This window comes from Pleurodeles waltl, chromosome 5 (genome assembly GCF_031143425.1).
Source record: "Pleurodeles waltl isolate 20211129_DDA chromosome 5, aPleWal1.hap1.20221129, whole genome shotgun sequence".
Taxonomy (NCBI): Eukaryota; Metazoa; Chordata; class Amphibia; order Caudata; family Salamandridae; genus Pleurodeles; species Pleurodeles waltl.
Genome location: NC_090444.1, coordinates 1,488,483,904 through 1,488,496,218, shown reverse-complemented (window position 1 = coordinate 1,488,496,218; position 12,315 = coordinate 1,488,483,904). Strand labels below are relative to the sequence as shown.

General features: G+C 44.7%; 1 protein-coding gene across 9 annotated transcripts in view; it reads right to left on the bottom strand.

The window, feature by feature from the left end:
- DST (dystonin) overlaps nucleotides 1-12,315 on the bottom strand; it is a 1,789,835-nt gene that overhangs the window by 51,177 nt on the left and 1,726,343 nt on the right. For all 9 annotated transcript variants that reach the window (XM_069235771.1, XM_069235778.1, XM_069235775.1 and 6 more), the window contains one exon: nucleotides 9,447-9,635. In XM_069235771.1, the coding sequence (XP_069091872.1) occupies nucleotides 9,447-9,635 (189 nt within the window). The remainder of the gene's footprint in view (nucleotides 1-9,446; nucleotides 9,636-12,315) is intronic.

Here is a 12,315-nt window from a genome sequence, read left to right as displayed (position 1 = left end):
AGAAGGTGACCCTGTGCTTGTGACCATTGTGATGCTAGGCACTGTTGTAAGGGCCTCATGTGCAGTCTTGCGTTTGGGACAATGGCTATGCATGAGGACATCATGCCTAGGAGTTGTAATACCATCTTTGCCTGTATTTTTTGTGTTGGATACATGGCTTGTATAACCTTGCGAAAATTTTGAGCCCTTTGTGGACTTGGAGTGGCTATTCCCTTTATTGTGTTGATTGTCGCTCCTAAGTATTGCTGTATTTTGCAAGGCAGAATGTGTGATTTTGCATAGTTGATGGAGAAACCGAGTTTGTAGAGGGTTTGTATGACATAATCTGAGTGGTGTGAACACTTTGTTACGTGTATCTGCTGCCTTCTGATGTGTGCAGCTACTACTGCTAGGCATTTTGTAAATACTCTTGGTGCGGTCGTTATACCGAACGGCAATACTTTGAATTGGTAATGTATTCCCTTGAATACGAACCTTAGGTATTTCCTGTGCGAGGGATGTATCGGTATGTGGAAATACGCGTCTTTGAGATCTAAGGTTGTCCTGTAGTCTTGTTGCTTTAGCAGTGGTAAGACTTCTTGTAGCGTGACCATGTGAAAATGTTCTGATTTGATGTAGGTGTTTAGAGATCTAGGATTGGTCTCAGTGTTTTGTCCTTTTTTGGTATTAGAAAGTACAGTGAGTAAACTCCTGTGTTTATTTGTGTACATGGTACCAGTTCTATTGCGTTCTTTTGCAGTAATGCTTGAACTTCTATTTCTAGAAGGTCTAAATGCTGTTTTGATATATTCTGTGTTTTTGGTGGGATATTTGGAGGGATTTGTAGAAATTCTATGCAATAACCATGTTGGATAATTGCTAAGACCCAAGTGTCTGTTGTTATCTCCTCCCAAGATTGGTAAAACTGACCTATTCTTCCCCCCACTGGTGTTGTGTGGAGGGGTTGAGTGACCTGTGAGTCACTGTTTGGTTGTAGGTGTTTTTGTGCTTTGAAATTTTCCCCGGTTTCTAGGGAATTGTCCTCCTCTGTACTGGCCCCGAAAGCCTCCCCTTTGGTACTGTCCCTGGTAGGTAGACGGTGTTGAATGTGAGGTACTGGCTTGTGTGGCCTGACCCCGAAACCCCCCTCTGAAGGATGTTTTACGAAAGGTGCCGAAAGTGCCTCTGCCCTGCGGGGAATAGAGTGCGCCCATGGCCTTGGCTGTGTCAGTGTCCTTTTTCAGCTTCTCAATTGCGGTGTCCACTTCAGGTCCGAACAATTGTTGCTCATTGAACGGCATATTGAGCACTGCTTGCTGTATCTCCGGTTTAAAGCCAGATGTGCGCAACCATGCGTGCCTTCTTATGGTTACTGCGGTGTTTATTGTTCTTGCAGCTGTGTCCGCTGCATCCATAGAGGAGCGTATTTGGTTATTGGAGATGTTTTGTCCCTCCTCAACCACTTGCTTTGCCCTTTTTTGAAATTCTTTGGGTAGATGCTCGATGAGATGCTGCATCTCGTCCCAATGGGCTCTGTCATATCGCGCTAGGAGCGCCTGAGAGTTCGCGATGCGCCACTGGTTTGCAGCTTGTACTGTGACCCTTTTCCCAGCTGCGTCGAACTTGCGGCCTTCTTTATCCGGAGGTGGTGCATCTCCTGATGTGTGGGAGTTGGCTCTTTTGCGAGCTGCCCCTACTACAACTGAATCTGGTGGCAGCTGTGAGGTGATGAAAGCAGGGTCTGTGGGCGGTGCTTTATATTTTTTCTCCACCCTCGGAGTTATTGCTCTACTTTTGACAGGCTCTTTGAAGATCTGCCTTGCGTGCCTTAGCATTCCTGGAAGCATAGGCAGGCTCTGGTAGGTGCTATGGGTGGAGGAGAGGGTGTTGAAAAGGAAGTCGTCCTCGACAGGTTCTGAGTGTAACGACACGTTATGGAACTCTGCTGCCCTAGCTACCACCTGTGCATACACTGTGCTGTCCTCGGGTGGTGAGGGCTTGGTAGGATACGCCTCAGGACTATTGTCTGACACTGGGGCGTCGTACAGGTCCCAAGCGTCCTGGTCATCTTGGCTCATGGTGGTGTGAGCCGGTGAGTGCGATGGAGTCTGTGCCGGTGATATCTGAGTTACAGGTGGAGGAGAGGGTGGCGGAGTTACCTTCTTCGCCACTTTTGTTTGTGGTGTTTGTTCCTGTGTTTGGAACTCAAGTCTCCTTTTTCTCCTAATTGGGGGAAGTGTGCTGATCTTCCCTGTCCCACTCTGTATAAAGATCCGCTTTTGAGTGTGGTCTACGTCAGTGGTCTGTAACTCTTCCTCAAATCTGTGTTTGCGCATTTGAGAGGACAGTGATTGTTCCTCTGAATATGAGCTGGTAGTCGGTTCGGTTGCTGGTCTTTTTGGCACCGAAACCGTGTCTTTACTTGTTTTCGGCTCCGAGGCGACTTTTCTCTTTTTCGGAGTCAAGATTTCTCGGCGTCGATCTTCCTCGGTGCCGCAGTCTCTGCGTCGACCAGCTTCGGTTCCGCTGTCTCGGCGTTGATCTTTTTCGGCAGCGCTTTCTCGGTCCCGAGATTGCTGCGTGCCTGTGTCTCGACCCGAGTCGGACGATCTCGGCACCAATTCGGCCTTTTTCGGTGCCGATGGACGGTCACCTACTTTATGGGTTGAGCCATGGCCTGTTGGCAGTGGCGTCCCCTGGGCCTTGTCTGTTTTCTTGTGTGGTGCTTGCTTCGACGTCTTACTCACGGTTTCCTCGACGTCGAATTCTTCCGAGTCGGATTCATAGATGGAGAAGGCTTCCTCTTCTTCTCCTTGTTCCTCGAACCCTCGTTGTCCTGTCGGCGTGGACGCCATCTGTAATCTTCTGGCTCGCCGGTCACGGAGCGTTTTTCGGGACCGAAACGCACGACAGGCCTCACACGTTTCTTCTTTGTGCTCGGGCGACAGGCACAGGTTACAGACCAAATGTTGGTCTGTATATGGGTATTTGTTGTGGCATTTAGGACAGAATCGGAACGGGGTCCGTTCCATCAGCCTCGATGTTACACGCGGTCGGGCCGACCAGGCCCCGACGGGGGATCGAAATTACCCCGAAGGGTTACCGGAGCTCTTCACGATTCGGTGTCGATTCTATCTAACCCGATCCCGAACGCAACAATACCGACGTAGTTTTCTGAAGTTTTGACTATCTTTCCGTCCCGAAACTCGGAGCGAAAAGGAACACGTCCGAACCCTATGGCGGAAAGAAAACAATCGAAGATGGAGTCGACGCCCATGCGCAATGGAAGCAAAGGAGGAGGAGTCCCTCGGTCTCGTGACTCGAAAGACTTCTTCGAAGAAAAACAACTTGTAACACTCCGACCCAACACCAGATGGCGGACTATGCACAACATGTGTATCTGCAGCTACACATGCCATCGAACACGGAGATTATATCTAAAATAAAGATTTGTTTTATTGGCCTTCACAAAAGGAAGGTCTAACAATAATTTGAGCATAGATGTCTTCATCTATAAATTAGGAGGATGAGAGCGTCTGGTACATTTTATGCTATTATAAAGCTATATCATGTAGGGAAGATGACAATTACTTCAACCCCAATTTTTCAAACAGAAAACAGAAAATAACAGAAAATAAGAAGGCCAAGATGCTCTGCCTTCGGACTGACTCAGATGCTATTTATCATATTTGTATCACTAAATGCCTGAAACAAATATCATCATCATTAAATCTTTATTCAGTTAAACAAAAGATAAAAGGGGCATGGCCACCCATCATGGCCGGGTGTCTATGAACCACACAGGCTCCAGCAAGCTCGCTGCATTTTCTAATAATTAGGTGTATTTGCTGCGTCCCTCTCCCCGTATCGCTATTGAGAACATGACCTAATCACCATAATGAAGCATATATACACCTCCGGGGGGGGGCCTATTATTCGACCAGCTGTGGTGCACTGAGGCTCAGGCTGGGGGCAATATGGCGGACAAGCTGCGCATCGAGAGGGACGACTGCTGGCGTGGTGGTTGAAACAGTGTCTACTACCCGGGATCGAACTGGTGGGGCGACAGCGGCTTGGATCCGACTTTCGTGGTAGGAGGCGCTGGTGCTCCCCCCCACCCACCCAAGGACCGCAGTAGCTCTGGTGCTATCCGGATGTGGCAAGCAGCCCGCTCCTACCCCACCTGGACTCCAGGTGGGGTGGCGTGCTGCCCATACATGGGCAGCTGCTGTGCCAGTGTGAGGGATTTATCTTGGACTGGGATTTCTCTTGGACCGGTGCAGCACCTTGACTGACCCCAATACGGTGCCTGTCTCATCCTCTGGGAGGGCTTCACTTGGCAGGCCCCAAGAAGCTCATCTAGTCCATGGCATTTACCCTCTTAACCATTTGCTGCATCAGAGAAGGGTGCTTATGGGGATGCAGAGACACATACAATATGCCATAGCAAGATAAGCGCTAAACCAGCTCTGACTTGGCTGCCTGCAGGGGAATATCTTCTGAATCTAGACGCTTGGGGTACCTGGTAGTCATATAGGCCTTGGCCTGCTGCACAACAGGATAATCTCTATGCCACCCAAAAAGGTCCAACACAATTGGATGTCCAATTACCTAACTCCACCCCAGACCCAATCGATCTCTATTGATATTGTGTCTGACAACACTATGGCCCCTTACAAAAGATCTGCTATCCTCCCTCTGTGGCTTCAAGACGGAGTTCTGGGAAGAACTCAAGGCTGATATGGCTGCATCCTTTGACTTCTTCAAGATGGAAGTTAATTCCTGGTTGATGGCATTCCAAGCAGACGTTGACTCTGTAGGGGTGTGCACTCTAGACATGGAAAACAAGGTGCAAGACTGGGAGCAACAAATGCACCCACTGGGGCATGATGTGGCACAACTCCACTCTCAACTACACTCTGTGCATCTTAAATGTGAGGATTTATAGAACCCGTCCCAGAAGGATAGCATTTGAGTGAAGGGTCTAGAGGAGGGAATAGAAGGAACAGACCTGGATGCCTTTATTTTGGGCCTATTCTTGGAGCATCGGGGGAAAGACCACCTGGAGGTGAGAGTGGAACGAGTACACAGTGTGGGGCCAGTGGCAGCATCAGGGGGCAGGCAGCTCAGAGATGTTTTAGTCAAGCTAAGCTCATACAAGACAAAAGAACTGATCTTCCGTGCAACGCGGCTGAAGGATACTGTTACTTTTCCAAGAGGGGACATGCTCGTTATAACAAGACATCGCTCCAGTGACACTGGTGAGGTGTTTGCAGTTAAGGCCTGTCACAGACGTGCTTCACAGAGAAAAGGTGAAATACCACTGGACTTACCCCTTTGGGATATCTTCTGAATACCATAAAAACCAACACCACTACACAAAACTAAACAACGGTAAGCAAAACGGAATAGCAAAAAGTGAACCTTGACTCAGCCTCAATTCATCACACTGCGGGCACCCCTGGCACTGTAGGGTGCAGACTTTGGAAGTGAGAAGCCCTAGTGACTAGTGCTTATATATCACGATTGAGGCAATACACAGGTTGGGAATTAATGTAGGACCCTAAATTGACTCTGACTAGGTCTTTTGAAGGTCCAATATACCCCTAATCTCCCAAAGCTATGAAAGAAGTGTGTGCTCCCTGGTTCCAATGTCATGTTGTTTGTTGATTGCTTTCTTGCATGGCAGGAATCCATCCTTAGAAAAGAGGGCAGGTCGGGGTAGGAGGGACCGACGTTTATGGGACGGAGGAGGAAGATTAAATCTCTATAAAATATCCCTGGAGGGACCATGGTCATCAAATATCCCATCTACAGTTATTTAGATAGGATGAAACACCTTGACGTGGAGTGTTAAGGGGCTCAACTCCTCCAATAAGCGCTCCCATATATGGAAATACTTACTAGATAGGCGTTTCAACGTCGCCGTTGCACTCCAGGAAACCTACCTCTAACAGGCAGTAGCACACAGACTGCACCATAGAGCATATCCTTGTATCTACACCTCCTCAGCCAACACAAAACACAATGGAGTTGCGCTCCTTATCCACTCCAAAGTCAACTTCAACTTTCTTGGTAGTAAATTGGATGAGGAGGGGAGACTTGTGATGGTTAAGGGCCTCACAAATGGTCGCCTCTGCACCTTTGCCACAGTTTATGCTCCCAATACGGGCCAGGCAGAGTTTTCCCTACTCCTTCCTTTCCTTGCTAGGTTGGTTGGAGATATGGTGATGGGGGATTGCAATTTAATAAGGGATTCCAGTCTTGACACCAAAAAGCGCATAGAACGCAAGTGGGACTATTCCCCAAAACCATTAAAGCGACTCTGTCAGATGGACTCAGTAGATTCATGGAGAATACTGAACCCCGCTAAGCAAGATTACACTTTCTTTTTCCCACTCACACAGAACCTACCCCAGGATCGACCATACAGTCGTAAGCCAACAGGTAGAAGACTCCATTTTAACTACCACTATTCACCCCATCACAACTTCAGATCATGCTCCGTTCAAAACAGTTCTCGAATGGCCCCCCCAGAAATCCTCCTTCCATAGGTGGTACTTCCTTAAAGTTTTATTGAGGGACTCCTCACTCTTCACTGAACTTAGGAAATAGATTAGGGAATGTTTTCAGTTCAACAAAATTAGGCACATAGATACCACCATCTACTATGGGATGCATTTAATTCTGTCATTCGTGGGAAATGTCTATCCCTGATAACCACATTAACTAGACAGAAGACAGGGGAAAGAACCATAGTGTTCAGTCTGAATCATTAAGCACAATACTTACAAGTTTTGGTTGTACAAAGCCCGAATATTACAGATTAACAGTCCTTATTTAAAAACGCACACATCTTAAAAAGGTGCAAATCCATTCCCCCAAAAGACAGGCTTAACATGTAAGCTAATCCCAGGCCTCTCGCAACCTGATTAAACAGCCTAAAAATTTACTGACACTCGTAGAAGCATAAATATTCCTAAGCGTTATAAGATGTAGTATAGCGGGTCCTACTTTTGTGTAAGATTTACATTTTTAAAAAGGGATAAAACAAAAGTTTTCTAGGTAGAGAAAAATGGGGACGGTACAAAATACAATTCTTAGGAGTTTGTGCTAACATATTATCACATGTGCAAGGACCCAAATGTGCCCAAAGCTGACCAGTTTTTCGGGAATCTAATAAGATGGACTAAAAGAATAAACCCAAATCTAGTTAACAGATGCTAATGATAGACATTAGTTACCCATGATAGGTAGCATTCTGTGGAAGGTACTGTTTTTACCAAATTTTGGGCACTGACAGCGGGTTTCAGCAATTCATCATTTTCCCTTGAGGCCTTGGCACTGGTATAAAAAGAGCCTTTGACCCATTCGTAGTCGGCTTTGACAATTTCATCTGGGGTAGAAAATAAATCAGGACGACCCACACAAGTGACTTTCGGTTTAACAGAAACAAACCAAGGAATTGCTTTCACATTGGCCAAAGATAAACAATCCCTGATGATCATTCGGTTGAAAGATGGCTCATACTAGTGTTACACAGATAACCACCTTAACAAGGCCTTAGAGCAATGGTATATGATATATATTTAAGGCCCAATTCTTCAGGGACAGCAAAGGTGGAAGTACACTGTGAAACCCCCAAGAGATGCTGTGCAAACGTGTTCTCCTCAGTCTGGAAGTGTCAATCCTTGTACCCCCAAATATCACTGCCATAGATTGTGTCTGACACACATTTAGCACCATAAATTTGAAGAAGGGGCTTGATTGGTTTTCTGCCCAACCTGGCACCAAAATCCAAAGTCGCCCCCACATACTGGCCAACAATAATCTTTTAGACGTAAGAAGAGGGCCCCAGGTATTCTTGTTGTCAAACAGGATAACCAAATAATTAAAAGTGGGTACCTGGTCAATTTTGCCCCTACTGCAGTAAAAGATTTTAGGTTTGGAGGGCTTTCGGCCAATAACCGTGACATAAGATTTTGAGTGATTTATAGAGAGATCCAAATGTGACTTGAATTTAGAAAAGCAGGAGTTGCAGCCCTACTGCCATCCTAGGCATCAGGATGGCGTCATCTGCATAGAGCAGAACTGGGATGGCCTGCCGGGCTACTCGAGGTACGTTGCAATTCACCCACATTAGCAGCTTTTCCAAACGATTATTTTAAATGGTAAACAGAAAAGACACCAGGATGAAACCCTGTCTGACACCCTGAGTTATAGGAAAGAATCTCGAGCAACCACCAAAATTTCCAAACCTAACAGAGGCAGACGTATCATTGTGCAAATCTCCTACAAAAAGGCATCAGGGCTGGATCAACCTCTAAAAATAACATCAAAGCTCATAATTTAGTACAGGTCACACAATCAAATGTGGAGGACAAATCTAAAAACCCTAAGGAACAGGGTATTCTTAGTAGCCCCGGTATAGTTCTAAATTAAAAGGTATAGGTTCAGGGATTGATCCATGGTACTAAGACCACGTCTGAACCCATATTGCAGCTCTGAGATAATACTGTTTTCCTTGTCCAATGAGGCCAAGCTCCGGAAAATAAATGTGTGAGAAATGGTCAAACTATTTATCTTCACTAATCACATATATCAAACAAGGAATAGCCACAGCCCCTAACAAAAGGCTGTTAACCTGCCAAATAGTAATACTATCCGGGGAATCACAGGCTCGCACTAGGTTATCAAATAAAGTTTTGATTGATTCACTGACTGATTGAATGGACCGGGCGATAACCCATTTATTCTGCAAGTTTTCCACTGTTCTTAGTTGTGAAACTCTGAATATTGTTTTTTCCTTAAATAAATTTTGCCAGGTTTCTCATATTGTAATCCTTGGCTCCCAGCATGTGACATAAAAATACTAACTGACCCTAGTGTAAGAAGTGACTGAATGAATATTGGAGACTTAATGGATAGAAGCAATTCATCTATTAAACATCTCAAATTAACAATGTGGAAAAATTCAATTCCAGAAAAATGCTTTTCATTCTTCAAAATGTGACTTTACTAATACCTGCTACTCTTTGGATATACTATTAGGAAACTGCAGGTCTGATTTAGAGTTTGGTGGATGGGTTACTCTGTCACAGACATTACAGATATTCCATATGCCTTATTATAAGTGCATCATATCCTATAACTCTAAATAAAGCTGTGTTACCTTTTTTTATTGGCACTCCATTTACATGGGTATTTTGTGTGCAAATCATATTCATTGAGACAAATGCGAAAGGCAAATTTTCAATACTTATAAGGCATGCTCCAAGACAGGCCAGTCTGATACTTTTTTAAAACAATAATGATGTAAAGTATGAAGTGCCTGTTATTACTAACTATACATTAGCATTCACTGACCAGTAAACTGTAAATGTGGACATTAGCACCTTAATGTTGAACATCTTAGGGTAAAAAATAACACTACTATACAGTAAGTGGCACAAGATATCCAGTTTTACCTGATGTTCTGCTATGAGAGCTTTGACTTCATCTATTTCCTCTGGGATTTCTTCCTTGTCCTTTTCGTTGAGAGTTGTCTCTGCCCACTGCAACCAACCCAACAATTCCTCCAGCAGCTCTTGCTTGGAGAGGACTTCTGCTAGGGCACCTGCCAGTCTCTGCTGATGCTGTTTGGCCCACGCTAGAACCTGAAAGGAATTAAAAGCAAATCTGTTTATTCTGTGATCATTTCACAGATGGTTTGTGACTTTCCACTGACACTGCTGTAGAGGTTTTGAGTATAATTCTATTTTTAGAATCTATGCAATTTCCAAACATGAAAAATGTATTTTTGCAAAGCAACATGCATTGTGTGTACTAAAGACTGGCATTATCGGTGCCACTTGAGGATACTAAATAAAATATAGCACTTGTGCATTGCTTGGTAGAAGGATGCTAGTAATCCTAGGCCGCCGACCTCCGCAACTATCTTAAACTGTACTTGCAATTTAATTAAAATAATCAAATAATTCACATGCAACTACACAAAAAGATGTCTATTTAGTGAGTAATAAGTTTTAGCACAGTTTAAACGAGTATAATAACTAAACTTGGTTTTGATTCATCTGAATAGAATCAATATTCTTTGCTAGGCAACAGACATGGAAAGGAAAATGTTACTTACCCAGTAAGCATCTGTGTGTGGCACGTAGTGCTGTAGATTCACATGCTCTTCATACTTCTGCCATCTAGTGTTAGGTCTGGAAGGTTGCAAGTTGTTTTTCTTCAAAAAGTCTTTCGAGTATCAAAGTATAGTGACTCCTTCTCTTGCTGGTAATGTGCATGGGCATCGACTCCATTGTTACGCCCATAGGCGGGTGAGAATGGAGTGAAGTGTAAGTGAAAAGACAGAGATGTCCAAGCAAATGAATATATAAATAACAGTGACTAGAATGCAATGGCCACAGGTGTCTGGGGAGGAGGGTGGGCACATGTGAATATACAGCACTACATGCCACAAACAGATGGTTACTGGATAAGAAACATTTTCCATCTGATGGCATGTGTGGCCGAAGATACACATGCTCTGCATGGACTGTAAGGCAGTGCCTCCAAAAGAGGTGGCTAACCAGTAGGTGCTGCAGTGGTCTGGAAAAGTGTACATTACACTGCTTGTCCTACATAAGCTTGCTGGCGTACTAAGACATCCACACAATAATGCTTAGTGAAGCTATGTGGTGTGGGCCATGCAGCTGCCCTACATACATCAGCTTTGGGAATGTTTCCTAAAAAAGGCCATGCTTGCTCCTTTGTTATGAGTGGAGTGCACTCTAAGAGGTAGTGGTCTTTTGGCTTTAGCATAACAGGCCTACATACATTTAACAGTCCACCTGGCTATGTGGACTTAAGTATATGGTTGCCTTTGCGTGGTGGTGAGAAAGCAACCTCTTAACATCTAACTAGTGGAGAGCTCTCTCTGCAACAGAATCTGGTTGTGAAAAGAAGACTGGCAAATCAATAGTTAGACTGAAATAGAATTGAGATACCACCTTTGGTAAGATTTTTCATTTGGTGGGAAGAACTACTTTATTCTTGTAGAAATTTATTCTTGTATATTTGGAAAAAAGGGTCCTTGCATTGTTAAAGCCTGGAGCTCACTAACATGCCTTAGTGAAGTGATAGCAACTAGAAATGCCACCTTTCATGACAAAAACTGAAATGTATGAATGTAACGGCTCAAATGGTGGACCCATGAGTCTAGTGAGTGAAATATTAAGAAGGTACTGGAGGTGTCTTTGGTGGAATCACTGTCTTGAGTCCTTCCCTGAAAGCTTTATTGACTGGACTCTTGAAAAGGGAAGAATGTTGCCTGAAGGAGGTAGCTACAGGGAGTGCAGAATTATTAGGCAAATGAGTATTTTGACCACATCATCCTCTTTATGCATGTTGTCTTACTCCAAGCTGTATAGGCTCGAAAGCCTACTACCAATTAAGCATATTAGGTGATGTGCATCTCTGTAATGAGAAGGGGTGTGGTCTAATGACATCAACACCCTATATCAGGTGTGCATAATTATTAGGCAACTTCCTTTCCTTTGGCAAAATGGGTCAAAAGAAGGACTTGACAGGTTCAGAAAAGTCAAAAATAGTGAGATATCTTGCAGAGGGATGCAGCACTCTTAAAATTGCAAAGCTTCTGAAGCGTGATCATCGAACAATCAAGCGTTTTATTCAAAATAGTCAACAGGGTCGCAAGAAGCGTGTGGAAAAACCAAGGCGCAAAATAACTGCCCATGAACTGAGAAAAGTCAAGCGTGCAGCTGCCACGATGCCACTTGCCACCAGTTTGGCCATATTTCAGAGCTGCAACATCACTGGAGTGCCCAAAAGCACAAGGTGTGCAATACTCAGAGACATGGCCAAGGTAAGAAAGGCTGAAAGACGACCACCACTGAACAAGACACACAAGCTGAAACGTCAAGACTGGGCCAAGAAATATCTCAAGACTGATTTTTCTAAGGTTTTATGGACTGATGAAATGAGAGTGAGTCTTGATGGGCCAGATGGATGGGCCCGTGGCTGGATTGGTAAAGGGCAGAGAGCTCCAGTCCGACTCAGACGCCAGCAAGGTGGAGGTGGAGTACTGGTTTGGGCTGGTATCATCAAAGATGAGCTTGTGGGGCCTTTTCGGGTTGAGGATGGAGTCAAGCTCAACTCCCAGTCCTACTGCCAGTTCCTGGAAGACACCTTCTTCAAGCAGTGGTACAGGAAGAAGTCTGCATCCTTCAAGAAAAACATGGTTTTCATGCAGGACAATGCTCCATCACACGCGTCTAAGTACTCCACAGCGTGGCTGGCAAGAAAGGGTATAAAAGAAGGAAATCTAAT